The 12,683-nt window shown below is 45.0% G+C and overlaps 1 protein-coding gene across 1 annotated transcript in view; it reads left to right on the forward strand.

Moving 5' to 3' along the window:
* The window catches only part of LOC124556419 (dynein axonemal heavy chain 5), an 876,134-nt gene that overhangs the window by 465,242 nt on the left and 398,209 nt on the right, over positions 1-12,683 (forward strand). Inside the window, exon 36 of the mRNA XM_047130377.1 lies at positions 12,499-12,677. Coding sequence (XP_046986333.1) covers positions 12,499-12,677 — 179 coding nt within the window. The remainder of the gene's footprint in view (positions 1-12,498; positions 12,678-12,683) is intronic.

Below are 12,683 nucleotides of genomic sequence, written 5' to 3' on the forward strand. Positions count from 1 at the left end.
CCTCTGCCAGATCTTTCGCTAAGGTGTGACAGTGGTAGTTGTTGTATGCTTCTTGCGTAGCTCTTTTCACAGACGCACGAATCTCTACTAATCTTCGCTTGTCGTCATTTATGCCTTCCCTTTTGAACCGAGAGTGCAACAGCCTCTGTTTCCTGACGATTCTCGGAATTTCGTTATTAAACCATGATTGGTCTTTTCCATCCCTTATCCACTTAAGTAACTAAAGAATGAAAAGTGTCACTTTGAAATGATAAAAGTACAAGTCTAACTACTTGGGTTTATTGTCCTTTATGCACATGACACACTTCCATAACAACGCCTACCTTCATCCAGTCCCGTTTAACAGTTTTGTTGGTTTCACATTCACAATGAAGTAACCAGTGCTACGTTGCTTTTCCACATTAATTAAACAGGTACTCACTGTCATGGAAGCCTTTTCATTTAAGTTCTATGTTTCTCCGCATCAAAGATAAATCTGTTACTTAATTCAAATGGCTCTGAGCACTATGGGACTCAACTTCTGAGGTCATTAGTCCCCTAGAACGTATAACTAGTTAAACCTAACTAACCTAAGGACATCACACACACCCATGCCCGAGGCAGGATTCGAACCTGAGACCGTAGTGGTCTCGCGGTTCCAGACTGCAGCGCCTAGAACCGCACGGTGTTACTTAATTCCTCGCAACTTTCCGCGGAATAACAGAAATACTTTTCGTCTACAGACCGATGTAACAGTTTTAACTATTAATCCCATTTTCTCCTAAATTCTGCACATTACCAGCAGCGCTGCGGCGCCCGACTGCTCCTTGCGGATGCTCAAAACTGATTCCCCTTCCCACACCAACACGGCACTTGACCCGTAGCATTGGGGCGTTGTTCTCATTATACGGTGATAAAATGGTTTTACATATGAAAGGCGCGCTCGGCTTCGAAAGTCCCAGAAGCTATTAATAGTAAGCAGTACAATATCGATGACATCAAAGAAAATAGTACACCTTGCACACCGTCCAACTGTAAGGTGTCTGGAACACTGCTAGCAAATGATTAGTGCAGTGTTAACGAACACGCTTTTATTACAACAAAACAAAATCATAACTTCCAGTTCAGATAGGAAACTAGTCTGAATCTCCTCTGGCTGAGACAGTCCAATACAGAGCATAGTCACTCTCCATAAGCAAATACTGTCCAGAGCTAAGTCTGTTACTGACATCACTGAGAGGCTGCAGCTGTAGTGACTGCTATATTCGTAGATTGAAGTCTCCTGGTGAGGAACACGGTGACGACTGTAGAAGGCCGATTCAAGACTGCCCCATAGTCGCTGGGGTGTGAGTTAAATACCCAAATGGATTGATACTGGGTATCTGCGAGACTAGTTGTGGCTACCGAGCAGTATCACGTATCGTTTCATTGGCTTCGCAGGCAGCGTGATGTTATTCCTCTGTCTGATTCGTGCACGCGACGGAGATGTGCAAAGTAGTCCGGCCACCGCTAGTGTTCAGTGTGGAAGTTTGGCGAAGTACTTACTGCTCTGGCTTCGCCTTGATGTGGGCCAAACCTGCATCCCACTTGTGACAGAAGGGTGGACAAGTCGGCAGGGGTTTTGGTGTGGGACAAAACAACCATGTCTAAAACACGAGTATCTGTTTTATTGATCTATAGAGCGCTTGTTAGCTAAAATAATGTGAAAGCCACTGCAAAGTAGTAGGGAATGAGGATGCTGTTACAATTTTGATCAAATGGATATGCAACTCCATTAAATTGATCAATTAATTACCCCCACACCCACGCCCACGCCCATCCCCCTCCATCATGGCCATTCCCACCACAAACACCAGATGATGTGATGTGATTTCTGTAGCCTGCACACGGGTAGCCACTCCCTCCCCCCTACCCCCCCCCCCCTCCTCCCTCTCCCACATTACCCTATTGGCGGGATTTTTCGAATGTTGGCGGGAATTTCGAATGTTGGCGGGAATTTCGAATGTTGTCAGGAATTTCGAATGTTGGCGGGAGTTTCTTTGTCGCAGGGCTGTGCTGATGCCCGACACCGCCCCCTCAACTGGGAACTGGTGGGAAATGCAAAATAGCGGTGCCCTTTCTGGGACTCAAACCCTGGTCCTTCTGGACAGAAAGCCCAAATGCACCCTACCAACACATGGAAAATGATGTGTGGGAGGAAGGTTAGGTTAGTGTATTTTATTTATTTTTGTTGGGAAACTGAAGTAAAGATCGGTCCTAATTACACAATTAATCATAATTATCGGTCCTAATTACACAATTATACGCATAGCGCTATACAAGGAGTCCCTAAAATCGCAATACAGCTCAAAAATTGACGATACCTTACAACTAGTGTTACACAGCTGGGAAAAAAAATTCACAATAACCCTCGAAACTAGTGGCAGACGCACGTAAGCTCTACCTTTCACGTAGAAGTTGGCAGGATAAAAGGCAGGAGTGGGAGGTACTACCCTATTTGTTTGGTGGGAAATATGTTCAACTGACGAGATGCTGGTGTTGGACAGAGAGGAGTTTGATAAGTGTATTATCTGTCAGCACACAGCTGAGGATTGTGTTTATCGCTGTTTGACATAGGAGTTTACTACAAATGCCTGCTAGACAATCAACCTGAAGCCCACGTAATCGAAGCCAATACACACTGCCATAACTGATGGAAAATGCTTCACTGTTCTAATTACACATCGAAATTGTCATGAAAAAAGCAGCACTTGTAATTAACAGGCCATAGAGTAAAACATGTATTGGGGAAAATAGTCATCCGAAAAGATTGCAGAGGGGTGTCAGTTGACCAGGAATTCTCCTTGATGTACGGCTGGGAACTAGGGAAATTATAGGCACTCCCACCTCCCTCATCCCTCCCCCTCCCTCCCTCACTCGATCTTAAGTGGGGACGAGGCTTTTTCAGATGGAGCTTACTGCATTTCCACCAGAAGACGAGCGGCACCCGGCCTGTCTTGAGGCAACGGTCCAGGCATCGATCTTTCGCCAACACAAAAGGATGTAAAATCAGCTAAACAATATGGGATAATTGGGGGCCACCCCAACTGCAACTTGTTTGTTCGTCTAAACTGTAGTGGCATCGCACTGCCCCACACGCCGCCCCCTGGTTGGGGCACAGCTGTGTCAGCGACCTCGCACACAGAAAGACCCCCCACCCCTCCGTTTTGCGAGGAAGACACTTTTATTTAACGTCAACACATCTTTTATAAGCGAGCGTCTATTAAAATGGAAAACATAATCGCGACGATAATAAATGTGCTCTTTCCACTAAAATACGTGTAGTCCATTTTCTTTTAGTTTTACGAGCAAAATACGTATAGTTCTTACGTTCGATTGCAGGATACAATCCGCATCTCATTATTTTGTGACATCCAACGAAATAAAAAAAAAAGAAAACTACAGCACCGCCGCCGATCCTGGGTTAGTGTGCATTTTGCCGGCCGGAGTGGCCGTGCGGTTCTAGGGGCTACAGTCTGGAGCCGAGTGACCGCTACGGTCGCAGGTTCGAATCCTACCTCGGGCATGGATGTGTGTGATGTCCTTAGGTTAGTTAGGTTTAATTAGTTCTAAGTTCTAGGCGACTGATGACCTCAGAAGTTAAGTCGCATAGTGCTAAGAGCCATTTGAATCATTTTTGAACCGCCGCCGATTACAAGTGACCATACTGAAGATGGTTGGGCTATACACCACCTACACATGTCCGCACTGTGTAAAATCTGAAATATAAATCCACTAATTTGCTGCGAAAACTAACGATCTCCGCAGAATGTTCTTGTTATTTCCAAACCGTCATCAGATCAAAGAAAAAGCAAGTATTTAAACTCCGAAGAAAAAACATCTATATTAAGCAGTTTCTTTCAGCTTGATGAACAAATTACACCAACTGAGAGCGTGTCTCACATTCAAATCAGTGTCTGTAAATAAACTATCACGCATGTGTGTATTAAAACATTTCAGGCACGTGAAATAACATTACAGAATACAGCCTTTCATATGGCTGAGAAAAGTGGGGTCACTATACTTTCAGCTACCTAGTTTAAACTACTTTTCGAGGTCATCCAGCCACCCACTTCCACATCCGAGATAGAAGAATATAGATAGTAAATAAATAAATGTCGTGTGGCTAGGGCCGCCCGTCGGGTAGACCGTTCGCCAGCTGCAAGTCTTTCGATTTGACGCCACTTCGGCGACATGCGCGTCGATGGGAATGAAATGATGATGATTAGGACGACACAACACCCAGCGCCTGAGCGGAGAAAATCTCCGACCCAGCCGGGAATCGAACCCGGCCTCTTAGGATTGACATTCTGTGGCGCTGACCACTTTTTTTTTTAAAATCTCATTTTGTTCTGTGGTGTCGTTGACTTTGTTCGTGGCGGACGTCCGATGACACTCGTTTACGTTGTTCGTTGATCCGTTCACTCAGTTTTTTATTACAGTGTGTAGCTAAGCCCTCTGACCGAACACGCTGAGCTACCGTGTGGCGAAAAACATTTTGTTCTAAAGGGTGTTTCAAAAATGACCGGTATATTTGAAACGGCAATAAAAACTAAACGAGCAGCGATAGAAATACACCGTTTGTTGCAATATGCTTGGGACAACAGTACATTTTCAGGCAGACAAACTTTCGAAATTAAAGTAGTTACAATTTTCAACAACAGATGGCGCTGCATGTGATGTGAAAGATATAGAAGACAACGCAGTCTGTGGGTGCGCCATTCTGTACGTCGTCTTTCTGCTGTAAGCATGTGCTGTTCACAACGTGCAAGTGTGCTGTAGACAACATGGTTTATTCCTTAGAACAGAGGATTTTTCTGGTGTTGGAATTCCACCGCCCAGAACACAGTGTTGTTGCAACAAGACGAAGTTTTCAACGGAGGTTTAATGTAACCAAAGGACCGAAAAGCGATACAATAAAGGATCTGTTTGAAAAATTTCAACGGACTGGGAACGTGACGGATGAACGTGCTGGAAAGGTAGGGCGACCGCGTACGGCAACCACAGAGGGCAACGCGCAGCTAGTGCAGAAGGTGATCCAACAGCGGCCTCGGGTTTCCGTCCGCCGTGTTGCAGCTGCGGTCCAAATGACGCCAACGTCCACGTATCGTCTCATGCGCCAGAGTGTACACCTCTATCCATACAAAATTCAAACGCGGCAACCCCTCAGCGCTGCTACCATTGCTGCACGAGAGACATTCGCTAACGATATAGTGCACAGGATTGATGACGGCGATATGCATGTGGGCAGCATTTGGTTTACTGACGAAGCTTATTTTTACCTGGACGGCTTCGTCAATAAACAGAACTGGCGCATATGGGGAACCGAAAAGCCCCATGTTGCAGTCCCATCGTCCCTGCATCCTCAAAAAGTACTGGTCTGGGCCGCCATTTCTTCCAAAGGAATCATTGGCCCATTTTTCAGATCCGAAACGATTACTGCATCACGCTATCTGGACATTCTTCGTGAATTTGTGGCGGTACAAACTGCCTTAGACGACACTGCGAACACCTCGTGGTTTATGCAAGATGGTGCCCGGCCACATCGCACGGCCGACGTCTTTAATTTCCTGAATGAATATTTCGATGATCGTGTGATTGCTTTGGGCTATCCGAAACATACAGGAGGCGGCGTGGATTGGCCTCCCTATTCGCCAGACATGAACCCCTGTGACTTCTTTCTGTGGGGACACTTGAAAGACCAGGTGTACCGCCAGAATCCAGAAACAATTGAACAGCTGAAGCAGTACATCTCATCTGCATGTGAAGCCATTCCGCCAGACACGTTGTCAAAGGTTTCGGGTAATTTCATTCAGAGACTACGCCATATTATTGCTACGCATGGTGGATATGTGGAAAATATCCTACTATAGAGTTTCCCAGACCACAGCGCTATCTGTTGTTGAAAATTGTAACTATTGTAATTTCGAAAGTTTGTCCGCCTGAAAAGTACTGTTGTCCCAAGCATATTGCAACAAACGGTGTATTTCTATCGCTGCTCGTTTAGTTTTTATTGCCGTTTCAAATATACCGGTCATTTTTGAAACACCCTGTATATTTTTCTTTGAATTTGTTTATGGCGGACGTCCGATGACACCCGTTCAGTTAGTTCGTTGATCCGTTAGCTCAGTTTTTCTACTACAAAGAGTAGCTAACGCTCTGACCGAACACGCTGAGCTATCGTGCCGGCATCACTCAGCTACCGGGTTCAAATGGCCCTGAGCACTATGGGACTTAACATCTGTGGCCATCAGTCCCCTAGAACTTAGAACTACTTAAACCTAACTAACCTAAGGACATCACACACATCCATGCCCGAGGCAGGATTCGTACCTGCGACCGTAGTGGGCACGCGGTTCCAGACTGAAGCGCGTAGAACCGCACGACCAACGGCCACACCGGCCGGCTCAGCTACCGGGGGCGGACAATATAGATAGTTGTATATAGAAAATGTCTTAGGAGTTTACAATTAGATTGCAAATATTATAAAGTTTAGAATGTATGACTAAAAGAATACGTGACCGCAAGTGTCACCATCATGGATCTTTAGAGTATAAAAGAGGCTTGACGGCTGATACTGATCAGTCTTCTGTGGTAGCTGAAAGTGTCAACATGGATTCCTCTAAAGTGCTTAACATGCCTCGGCTATTAGGGAGGAGCACAAGATCAACCGACGAACGTTTTGATTTATGATTACTACTGGAGAATCTGGACAATCTTGTTTCTGACATTGTCATAAATTACACCGAAAATAGTACGCTCCTTAGCTAGAAGAATTTACAGAACCATTTTGCGATAACATTATTATAGTTAAAATCTGTGATTAAGGGGAGTGTCAGGAGCAATTAGAGAAGGGACGATCTGTAATGTTAAATAAGGAGATGTGTGGCTCATTTAACTATTATCTACGTAGTAAATTCTTCAAGTTTGTCACTGAAGTGCATAGTGTCAAGACGAAGCTACCGTTTCTCATACATGGAAACGACAGTGTAACAGCAAGAGGAATAGTGGATAAAACCAGCAAAGAAGCATTGGAAGCAATTTCGAAGAAATATAACATCCTGTGCCTGTATCATGTAACGTGGAAATAGCCCACGTTAAATTGGATGTTCGAATGTAAGAGTTGCCTGGAACATAAAAGCATCTGCTTGTAGACAATTATTACCTTTCAGATTTAGACATAACGCAATACTTTACCCGAATTTTGAATCAAATGGAGATGTGCGACTACCTACTATCAACCCACGACTTCTGCATGGAAGGAGACCGCCAGGGAAGCAGCAATGTGATTGTGGACAACGAAAAGACATCTGAAATAGACTGTTTAATGTGGATGAGCTGCAGTTGTAAAGATGTGTAACAAATTTATATGTCAAATCACACGTCAAGGAGTAAACAAAGTTATCATAACCATCTTACAGATTTTACAAAGTGTCCAGACACGCGACTATGGGAAAATTTTACATCTTCTTTGGCTAAGGAGCATGGCATTATCAGCCTGGAGGCTACAATATACAACTACAGAATGGTTCGCGTGTTCGATCTTGTGTAAGGCTGTTTAAGTGTATCAGACACCAACTAGCAGTGTTTACAATGGGCTCCACTTTACTTCGTGCCCATTGCGTCCGTGTGGTGTCAGCTAACTAATAAGTTACAGAACAATTGTTGTGCGGTGTTTAACAACGTTCTGCAATTTGTCTCTTGGGGTAAGAAGAATACCCGAATATTGACTAGTGTGCAAGTAAGTCTGCCAGACTCTCAACACTGAGAAAAGTCTATAAGTTATGGTCTGTCTGCATACAGTTTTAATTATCTACCTGTAAACTACATGGAAAGTCTTAACTCTGACTGCAACAAAGAAAATATAAGTATCACACGGAAGTGTTATGTTAAAGCAGGAGAAACTTATTTTTCTGAGTCAAGAACTTTGTTTCCACAATATTTTACAATATAGATATCACCGAACTGAGACTGATCCCTACAAATAGTGTTATACCACAAGTCATAATAAAAAGAACCAATGTATCAAACAGACTTAAACCAATCCCCGTCAAAGAAATTACTCCTTTAAGTGCAGTTAATGTATTAAGCTTATCGAAAAGAAAACTGGAAATGGAGGACCTTAAAGTAAAGAAAAGAAAACTGGAGTAAATGGAAAAGACAACAGCCAAAAGGAAAAATGTAAGCAGTGATTTGAAAAGGAAAAAGTTGTTGTGGATGTGCAGGCCAGGTCTATATATAGATTTAAACACATACTATGGAGGAATCTGGCTATGAAGTGGGAATATAAAATATTGGCATTTACAATAAACAGCAATGGAAACCGGCTACGTGTTGGAGTACGGGCCTAAATCAATGGGATCGAGAATGTTTGCTATATTAAGGGATACAGGTAAAACGAGTTTATTAAGCTCTGTTCCCATTTGGATCGGCTAAAAAAGGATGGTTATATTCTAAGTGTGGTGAGCTGGACGTTGCCCACCTAGCAACAGTACAGCCATCTGTCGAGTTTAAAACTGATGTAATAACTACATTTAATAGACGCTCGTTTGCAAAAGTTGTAAACCTAAAGTTCTATACAGAAATCTCACAAGAATGTGGAGCTGAAGTGTTGCCGACACACGCATAGGAAGATGTGGAACACTTTAACAATTGCGTCACAGGATAAGAGGAAAAATTAAAATCCCCGAATGCTCTCGTCTAGAAGAACTGTAGGAAGGAATTGAGCAAATAGTCAAAGCCATAAAACAAGTATTTTACAGGAAGAAAATTAGATATGTATTAGATTTCGAGAACATACCTTCTCTCTATTTGTCAAATTACTGATTGGAGAAAGAAACAAATACTAAGACGTTTCCTATATACAACGATATATGTGCATGTATTTCGGACGTGGAAGTGGGTGGTTTGATGACCTTGAAAAGTGGTTGAAGCTAGATAGTTGAAAGCGTATCGATCCCCTTTTCTTACCTGTATGAGATGTTTTCACATTCAGAATGACGGGCATTTGTGGGGGCAGTGTGGGGATAGTCCAGTGTGTGTGAGGACGCCGACGCAGCTATGCCCCGAGTACGTGCTGGATTATGAACTGTTAATTAAGAGTGCTGATTTATTTTTCACGACAATTTCGGTGTGTAATAAGAACACTGAAGCATTTTCCATCAGTTGTGGTAGCGTGTATTAGCTTCGATTATCTCGGCTGCAGGGTGATTGTCGTCGAGATATCTGTAGCGAACTCTGACGCCAAACAGCGATAGGCACAATCCTCAGCTGTATGTTCCAGGTAACACACTTATTAAACTTCTCTCTGTCCAACACTAGCATCTCGACGGTTGAATGAAGTTCCCGCCAAAAATAAAGCTAGTACCTTCCACTCCAGCCTTTTTTCCAGACGGCTTGTTGGTGAAGGGTAGACTTTCAGTATATCTGACACTAGTTTCGAGTGGTAATGTGAATTTTTTTCGCAGCAGGATAACACCAGTTGTATGAAATCCTCAATTTTTGACCTATATTGCGGATTTAGGCACTCCTTGTGTTACGCTATGCATATACACTCCTGGAAATTGAAATAAGAACACCGTGAATTCATTGTCCCAGGAAGGGGAAACTTTATTGACACATTCCTGGGGTCAGATACATCACATGATCACACTGACAGAACTACAGGCACATAGACACAGGCAACAGAGCATGCACAATGTCGGCACTAGTACAGTGTATATCCACCTTTCGCAGCAATGCAGGCTGCTATTCTCCCATGGAGACGATCCTAGAGATGCTGGATGTAGTCCTGTGGAACGGCTTGCCATGCCATTTCCACCTGGCGCCTCAGTTGGACCAGCGTTCGTGCTGGACGTGCAGACCGCGTGAGACGACGCTTCATCCAGTCCCAAACATGCTCAATGGGGGACAGATCCGGAGATCTTGCTGGCCAGGGTAGTTGACTTACACCTTCTAGAGCACGTTGGGTGGCACGGGATACATGCGGACGTGCATTGTCCTGTTGGAACAGCAAGTTCCCTTGCCGGTCTAGGAATGGTAGAACGATGGGTTCGATGACGGTTTGGATGTACCGTGCACTATTCAGTGTCCCCTCGACGATCACCAGTGGTGTACGGCCAGTGTAGGAGATCGCTCCTCACACCATGATGCCGGGTGTTGGCCCTGTGTGCCTCGGTCGTATGCAGTCCTGATTGTGGCGCTCACCTGCACGGTGCCAAACACGCATACGACCATCATTGGCACCAAGGCAGAAGCGACTCTCATCGCTGAAGACGACACGTCTCCATTCGTCCCTCCATTCACGTCTGTCGCGACACCACTGGAGGCGGGCTGCACGATGTTGGGGCGTGAGCGGAAGACGGCCTAACGGTGTGCGGGACCGTAGCCCAGCTTCATGGAGACGGTTGCGAATGGTCCTCGCCGATACCCCAGGAGCAGCAGTGTCCCTAATTTGCTGGGAAGTGGCGGTGCGGTCCCCTACGGCACTGCGTAGGATCCTACGGTCTTGGCGTGCATCCGTGCGTCGCTGCGGTCCGGTCCCAGGTCGACGGGCACGTGCACCTTCCGCCGACCACTGGCGACAACATCGATGTACTGTGGAGACCTCACGCCCCACGTGTTGAGCAATTCGGCGGTACGTCCACCCGGCCTCCCGCATGCCCACTATACGCCCTCGCTCAAAGTCCGTCAACTGCACATACGGTTCACGTCCACGCTGTCGCGGCATGCTACCAGTGTTAAAGACTGCGATGGAGCTCCGTATGCCACGGCAAACTGGCTGACACTGACGGCGGCGGTGCACAAATGCTGCGCAGCTAGCGCCATTCGACGGCCAACACCGCGGTTCCTGGTGTGTCCGCTGTGCCGTGCGTGTGATCATTGCTTGTACAGCCCTCTCGCAGTGTCCGGAGCAAGTATGGTGGGTCTGACACACCGGTGTCAATGTGTTCTTTTTTCCATTTCCAGGAGTGTAGTTGCGTAATTAGGACCTATCTTTACTTCCGTTTCCCAGCCAAAATAAATAAAGTATACTAACCTAACCTTCCTCTCCTGCATCTGCACAGTTTCCGTATGTTGGGCGGTGCACATGTGCTTTCCATCCAGAAGGACTAGGGTTTGAGTCCCTGAAAGGGCACCGCCATGACGTCATCTGGGGGTGGTGGTAGGGATGGGTGAGAGAAAAGTATCCTGGGAGCCCCAGTACTCTACTACTACTGTGCAGCTTACGACTGTCGCCGATATTGTTTTGTTCCACATTTTAGTAGCCTATTTCATTCACTTCTCGCATTTTATTGCGACAGCGTATTTGTATGTAAAATCGATTTATCATCCTGTTGAGTGAATTTACTGATATCACCTTCACAGATATTTTCAGGCTGTTTATCTGAAAAAGACAGCCTTCCTAGGGAAGAAGTGCTAAAAGTTGAAACACCTTCTAGACTCAGAGAAGACGTCTTAAAACTTTCTTTTTAAAGACGCAAATTTCTTTTCCTACAGAAGATGAATAACATGCTACTGTTACAGTTAGTAGCTCACATTAATAAACTGTCGATAGAACTATATCTAAATTTCTGCTGCGCAGTGGATGTACTTAGTACTAGGGTAATTCATTACTGCGTTCAACCGAAGAGGTAAGCTGGTAATGGTGTAAAGACCTAAATGTTTCCTCTACTCAGACAAGTGTGCCCCCAAGTATGTCGTAATGCAGAAGTCTCGCTATAAGTGAAGGTTCATTGTCATCTTCATGTTGTCCTTAAGGGGGGCAGTCTTCAAACTCTTGAGGTGTCTGATTTACTGTCCAAAGTTAAAGTCCTATGTTTTCACGGTTCTGACATTGCTCCCTTTGTTTTCTGAAGTTGAAATGAGTACAAGAAATGGAATAATACGTCTGTGCACCCGATTTCTTTCCTACATATGCAACTTACTTCCTAGCGTATTATACTGTTATATATTAACTAGCCTCCAAGAGAGACTGTACACGTATTCTTACCCCTTACTAAACGATAGCAGAATATTTCCAGTGGCGGAAAAAGCAGTGAAACCATCACCACCCTTTGCATTCAAGTTACACACTGGGGTTGTGCGCGTGCGCTGCTCGTAAGCACGAACAGTGTGTAGTTGGAGGTGGTAAGTGCGGTCGGCTAAACAGCGATCTGCACGAGGTTGCCATTTTCATGCTCAACACTCGCAAATCCGTATCTGATGAAGCATTCACTTTAACGACGTTTCTCATGATACATTGGAGCTATGTAAGCAACTAAAGTAATAGGTACTTGATACTTTTCATATCTAATGGCACGTCACTGATATACAACATTAACCTGATACACTGAGTACTCGACATTCTCGGGAAACAAGATCTAAACTCAGAGTAACATAAACTAACGTAATATTTACTGCATATCACTAAGACCTGACTATTGAGTACTGCTCCAGGTAACTTTACGCTGCCCTTCAATGTGAACGTTTGTTTGCAAGGTGCTATATCACACTGGCGCAGGCGCTGGAGATGAGCATGGGGGGCTCCCCTTGCGGCCCTGCTGGAACGGGGAAGACGGAAACTGTCAAGGACATGGGCAAAACGCTCGCCAAGTATGTCGTCGTCTTCAACTGCTCAGACCAGATGGACTACAGAGGCCTCGGGCGCATCTACAAAGGTAAGC

The sequence above is a fragment of the Schistocerca americana genome, chromosome X (genome assembly GCF_021461395.2).
Source record: "Schistocerca americana isolate TAMUIC-IGC-003095 chromosome X, iqSchAmer2.1, whole genome shotgun sequence".
NCBI classification, from domain to species: Eukaryota; Metazoa; Arthropoda; class Insecta; order Orthoptera; family Acrididae; genus Schistocerca; species Schistocerca americana.